The 6,316-nt window shown below is 46.4% G+C and overlaps 1 protein-coding gene across 1 annotated transcript; it reads left to right on the top strand.

Moving 5' to 3' along the window:
• Positions 1-705: 705 nt before the first annotated feature.
• LOC133905298 (uncharacterized) lies at positions 706-3,109 on the top strand. Its single transcript, XM_062347059.1, has 3 exons — positions 706-1,396; positions 1,487-1,603; positions 2,387-3,109. The coding sequence occupies exons 1-3, from the start codon at positions 1,126-1,128 to the stop codon at positions 2,464-2,466; spliced, it is 468 nt and encodes a 155-aa protein (XP_062203043.1). The 5' UTR covers positions 706-1,125; the 3' UTR covers positions 2,467-3,109.
• Positions 3,110-6,316: the final 3,207 nt, after the last annotated feature.

Raw genomic sequence — 6,316 nt, 5'->3', positions numbered from 1 at the left:
GTGTGTTGTACCCCAGACACGGAGTGGGCCAAGTGAGGCTAGTTGGCTGGCCCTATAGGAGACGGGAGCGTGTGAGAGAGAGGGGTGGCAAATGAGATCAGACACCTTCCCCTGTGAAACTCTAAACCCAAAACCTCCAGCAATGGAACCTTCCACCATCACCAGATTCTAGTGCTATCTACACTCGAATTCCTCTGATCTACTTCTGTTCTTCTTGAACCGTAACATGCTATATCCTAAGATATTAGATCTGGATTTAATGAATGGAAATTTGTTAGGTTACTTACCTATTACAGGAACTGAATTTCAACCATGGACCGTAGATCATGACACAGATGATCATGTTTTTGTTTACGGAGTACCCACATCCACCCATCACCGTGATCCCATGGACCATGCACAAGAAGAAGACGATGACCGCCAGCCCCAAGTCATCGCCCTACTTTTCCCTACGCCTAACGCGTAAAGCAAGCGTAGATCTCGACAAGTGCCCTGGACTTTCCTGCTCTTGTCCATGCAGGTTCTTTTCTTGGCCGGTCGTCGATCTTCCCCATGTAGACGAACGACACGGCAGAACCATTTTCCGTGCGATTCGGCCAGCATTTCCTGGTCTTTATGCGCTTGCCTGTCTGACGAGTCCATCTGGCACATCATATATACGCCGTTCTTCGAAGAAACGAGATAGATAAACACACCCAAATCTGCTCATCACGTTCCCATTTCCGAACATGCACATATAAGCAATTCTTTTTCTTCTTCTTGCCTGTAGGTTCTCGCTCCGGAGCGAGAGCAACAAACAGCAATAGACTGAATTGGGTTCGGATAATTAGTCCAGGAAGAGTTGGGCACAGCACTCAGATTCTGAGTTTCTTTTCCCCTCTGAAAGTCAGAAGAGAATTCAGGCACAAACTTTTTGGCTTGTGTGACACCCGTTCAATTCACGTGGCCAGCCCAGTCAGTGGTTCCGGCCCAATTTCCGATCGCAGCGTAGCCCAGCCCGCTCCTCCCCCTCGCTCTCGCTGACACCTAGGGCCCGCGCGACAGCGCTTTCGTCTCCGCGCCCGCTCCAGCGCCCGCACGCCTGCTCCCGCAACCATCACCCACCTCGCCTCCAAATTCGCCGGCATGCCCCGCCCCACGTGCCCACGCCCACGCAATGGCAGCCTCCCCTCGCCTATTCAACGGCCCTGCAGCGCACCGCCACCCCGTCTGCCTCAATTCGCCGAAAACCTGAGCTCCATTGCCGCCGTCGCCGAGCTCGCCGAGCAAATCCACCGCTCCCGAGCCTTCCCCTCCGCGTCGGAGCCCACCGCCGGTTTCGCCGAAGCTCGTGGAGCTCATTTCTCCACTCGCCGAAGCCTCCTCGCCGCCGGAACCGAACTTTCATCGAACGCCGGTAAGCACCATCGCCCCCTCGCCGTCGTCAGCGTTATCCGGAGCCTTATTCAGTCGATTGACCCCCTCTCTGGCACCGCATGCTTCCCAGGGAACTCATCCGATCGTCGATTTCAACTCTCCGTCGCCGCATCCGCGAATTCAACGAGCCCGATCTCCACCATCGCTGACCACCGTCAGGATCTCCTCGGCCGTCGATTAGCTCTCGGTGAGACTCCCCGTGCGCCCCTCTTTGATTTCCGCCACTCGCCGTAGATTCTAGTGGTCCGTAGTGCGTTTTAGTGTGTCGCAGGCGAAGCTCCAGCCATGTCCGTGGCGGCGGCGCCGTCTCTCTGTCGCCGCCGGTCACCATTTTCCCCCAACCCCTCTGAGCCGTTGGATCTCAGATCAGCGATCGAGATCACGTACCCCTTCGAGTGTGTAACCGGTCCACCATGGACCAGTAGACCCAGTCCACGGTGCCGGTCCACAGCCCAGTCAGAAACTCGTAGGCGCCACATCAGCCTTTTTAACCCAGTTAGCACCCACGCAAGCCGCCACGTCAGCCTCTGAGCCTAGTCAGCCTGTTGACGCATTAAATGGATTTTCCAGTACAAAAATAATTCCTTAATTCCCAGAAAATAGGTAATCTTACAATTAGGCCCCTAGACTTTTCTGTTTTCACAAAATACCCCCTGGTTAGTTCTGTTTTATACTTTTAGGCCCCCTGAACTTTTGGATACTTGCAAATAGGTCCCTGAACTTTACATATAAGTCCCTAGAGCCTTTTGTGTTTACAAATTAGTCCCAGTAATATTTTAGAAAAGCCCTTGCAGAATAAAACTAGCGTAACTTTTTCATACGAGCTCCGATTTAGGTGATTTTCACGCTCCCGAGATCGTAGCAACGTGTACGGTCCTTTAGTAGCCTTTTTATAGTTATTTGCTCCTGTTTTGTGTGTTGTACTTAGCTATTATGTTTGTTTGCTTTCCGGTGTGCGCAATGGATTTAGGAGACGAGCAGTGTGTCAGCCTTCAAGATCAAGCATTTGAAGACTTCGAGCAACCTGCATTTGAAGGCAAGTGTTCTTGACCACTTTGATACCATTGTAGAACATTGTAGATTTTACTTTCCTTAGATGCATGCTTGTTTAATATGGAATCCCATGAGTAGGGTTTTACTAGAATTTGTGTGATAATTCCTTGTAGCCTCTGTTGGGTCATGGGATATAAAATGGGTAGCTATGCTAGTGCAGTCAGGTTGGGAGTAAATATTAATCTTGACTAATGTTTATGTAACAAAAGTTGAGGTATGGTAATCTTGTAGTAACTTGGAATAGGGATCCTAACTGGATGGCTAGTATGAGGTGGAGCTATACAGCAGGGATTGTGTATGTTCCTGTGTGGAATCCTAAGGACCGGTTTGTGAAGCCTGTTACCCGGCATAACAGCACAACCATGAGATCTATATGGGTACGGCCTGGCCAAGTAATTAGTGCCCTTCATATTCTGTACGCATCAATGGTCGGTTAAGTGGCACAAGAGGGGGCCTCTGCAGTGGATGGAATCCCTGTTAGTGGTGAAAACTTAGTGTCTGCTTATAGATTTGGAGGCGCTTTGTAACGGCCTTGTAATGAGACCCCGGCTTTACACCCCGGAAGTGTAAAGCAAAACGGGAATCACGACTCGTGGGTAAAATGTGCAAACTCTGCAGAGTGATAAAACTGATCGATCAACCATGCTCGCGATTAAGAGCGGGCTTGGACTTCTTCATAATTAGTGGAGATTCTGAAGGGTTGGTTTGGGTAGTCGGGTGGTGGAACTCCCGATGTGTCGGTAGCCAGATATGGGATATCTAGTGAATCTGCATGTCATACTATTTTTCCTCACTTGCTGAGTACTCTGTGTACTTACGCTTGCCTTCTCCCAAACTTCCGGATGCTGCTCAGAAGGTGAAATTTTCGAAGATTTTTTGGACGATGGTGCTGAATTCTAGAAGGAGGAAGGCGTCGCTCTGAAGACCATGCCATAGGCTGGTGTTCCCTCGATCAACGCCTGTGGATGGATGGGAGTCCTGCTGCTGCTTGAAAATCTTTTAGTATTTTCTTTTAGACCCGCGGGTCCTTTTGTAAGGGTTGTTTTTGTTATTAATAACATATATTATGTTATCCCTAATGATATTACTACATGTATGAAAACTTGATCCTAACATACATGTGAAATACATCTGATTTATTTTCTTAAAAATCGGGTGTGACAGCTTGCAATAAGGTCAGATATATTGATGCGCATGTAATCGCCATGACTACAGCTTTTTTGCAAGCGTTGCCAGATCGACTGTGCTAAACTGCTAACTATTTTAATTGATGGGTAGAGCAGTGGCAAAGCTCTTGCATTATCTGTAAAAAAAATTTCCCAAGCAGCAGTACCATTTGCATTAGTGGCTATATCCTGTAGTGTGAATTAGGGGCGAAGCCCAATAGAGCTACCAGGTGCACAGGCACTGGGACCTAATTTTTTTTTTACTAGCCATAGATTTATATTGCATCCTTTGTGTACCTGTGTCTCAAGTGTGTGTATCCAGCACCAGCCTTTTGCTCCCGCAAGTGTATAGTCCAATACGTTGAGTGGTGCATCAAGGTAGGCTGAGCTCTAGCTTCTTCCCTGGTGTGAGTTATAATAATTCATATTTGCACAACCTAGCTAGATCTTGGTAATACAATAAGAAAGATTCATCGTTCTATATAGACTTATAGTTACTCATCTACTCCTCGACATCTAATTTTTGACAGATAATGGAAGAGCTCTGCCAATTACGTATCAATTAAGAAGGAGAGAAACGTCCATAAAACAATCGGCAATTTCCAAACCAAAGAAAAGGAGAAAAGAAGGAGAAAAGAAGATACAATCAAGCCAGACCGAGTTCACTGCACCACCAAACGAAGGCGAGCCGGAACCGCGTTCGCGTTCGCGATTTCAACGAGCCGCGTCGTCGCGTCAGGTCGTCGCTCCGCCGGACACGGCCGCGCCTTCCAATTGGCCTCTCGGCCGTGACCCCCAAGCAAGCGGATCCAGCCCCCGACTGCTTTCGGCATCGGCCGGCGCACACGCGGAGAATCAATTACGCGATCACTGTAACCTCATAGAGTCACAGTCAAAGTCACTCAGCTCAGCTCAACGGTCCCATGCACAAGTTCAGTCGAAATTTTGCTAAGCGAAACACAACTTTTGGTAATAAGCTAGGGAGCAGGGATGAGACATGCCATGCTTCTATTTTCTCTCGATTGATGTGGCAGACTACTTATCTTTCGTCATCCTAATATTAAGAGGCATTGCGCACCATATGCCCAGGCATCTTAGACAATATTTTCTTCATTAAATCTAGCTAACAATTTGATTGCAGAAGCAACTCAAAAACCATTCCCTCTGTTCTTTTTTACTCCTTGTCATTTCGGACATCAACGTTGTGGCCAATATACACACATTGGACACAACCTGAGCAGCCCTCCCACCGTCAGCTCGCCCCCGAATCAATCCATTTTTCCATTCCCCTTCTCTTCCTCATCTTCCGTCCATGGCGCGGCGGGAAGAACCAACCTGAGCAGTCCTCTCCCTCTGTGGAGGATTCCTCCATTTTTTTTAATTCCCTCGGCGAGAACCGAGTTTGAGATGCGATGTTCACACGCTTCAGTTGCTCCAATGCTAACATCGAGCCATACTCTACTTTCTCTCGCGCCACGGTTTGTTTTGACACCACACTTGAGGTGATATTGTGGCATCTACCGTTCAGCTAACATCGTGGTTGGGGTCTCGAGGCAAGCTGGATGGCAGGGAAGGCCAGAGCATGTGTTGCGCGATCTTCAATGGAGACGCATCGTCCGGCCGTGACGGCCCCGGCAAAACCAGGCCGGCGACGGTGGGCCCTGCGCGTCAGCCTCTGAGCAGCGGGCTGCCGTGATTTCGGCTTCGGCTAAATATTACGAAGTTCTCTTTCGTAAAATGAATGTTTGCACGCACTTAGTAACCTATATGTGGGCAAAAGAAAAATGAAAATAGTGACCGCATTACAAATTTTAGTTAACATTTGACAAGTCATTAACCATACCCTGCCAAAGAAAAAAAATTATACTACCTTTGGTAATAATTAAGGGATGAGGAAATTTATTATCTCTTAGTCACCTAAAATTGCACGCTAGCTTGCATTAAATTTTGTATTATGTATGCAGTTATAGCAAAGATTTTCTGCAATTTAAATTTAATATAGAAACAACCCACACGAATTGCTGGGTATTGATCTAATAGTTGAAAAATCTCTAATTTTGATGCATTTGAAGATTAGACACTCTCAGGGCAATCACAATGTGAAAAAAACTAGTCCATATGATATCATAAAGTCGTACATAACTATTGTAAGACCAGTGCATATAGCAATCTATAGTGCATATAGCAATCTATAGCATGAGCTACCCATATGTATATGAGCAGCCCATAAGAAATAAAATATTATTATTCTCTCTCTTTGTGTATTTCTTTCTCTAATTTTTTAATAAAAAATAAGTCTCACCTTATTTATTACTCTGTACATAAACATTATGCTATCTATCATAACTACCACCACTTATAGTGGGTCGCATCCATATGGATCACTGGGTCCATATACATGAATGTTGCCCTCGTACCATTATACTACAACTTTTAAAATTACCCGTTTTGACACCAACATGACCTCTCACATACAGTCCGATCGTTGCTTAGAAAAACTTAAATATAATAATGATAAAACATTTTTAACTAACATGGTAATGCCATCTTGATCTTGAAAAAAAAAACATAGCAATGCCATTTTTCGTATGAGAAAATCAATGTATTTTTCTAGGTTTTGAGAGTGCTTTTGGATCCCTTACTGCCACTTGCCGTGCCTGATTGGGCAAGAAATAGGACGT

The sequence above is a fragment of the Phragmites australis genome, chromosome 22 (assembly GCF_958298935.1).
Source record: "Phragmites australis chromosome 22, lpPhrAust1.1, whole genome shotgun sequence".
NCBI lineage: Eukaryota > Viridiplantae > Streptophyta > Magnoliopsida > Poales > Poaceae > Phragmites > Phragmites australis.
This window is presented reverse-complemented; position numbering and strand designations above follow the sequence as displayed.

Coding starts and splice junctions, on each gene's coding strand:
- LOC133905298 (XM_062347059.1), top strand. CDS start 1,126: ATGCCCCGCCCCACGTGCCCACGCCCACGCAATGGCAGCCTCCCCTCG. Junction 1,397..1,486: donor CGAACTTTCATCGAACGCCG/GTAAGCACCATC, acceptor CATGCTTCCCAG/GGAACTCATCCGATCGTCGA. Junction 1,604..2,386: donor CGGCCGTCGATTAGCTCTCG/GTGAGACTCCCC, acceptor CAATGGATTTAG/GAGACGAGCAGTGTGTCAGC.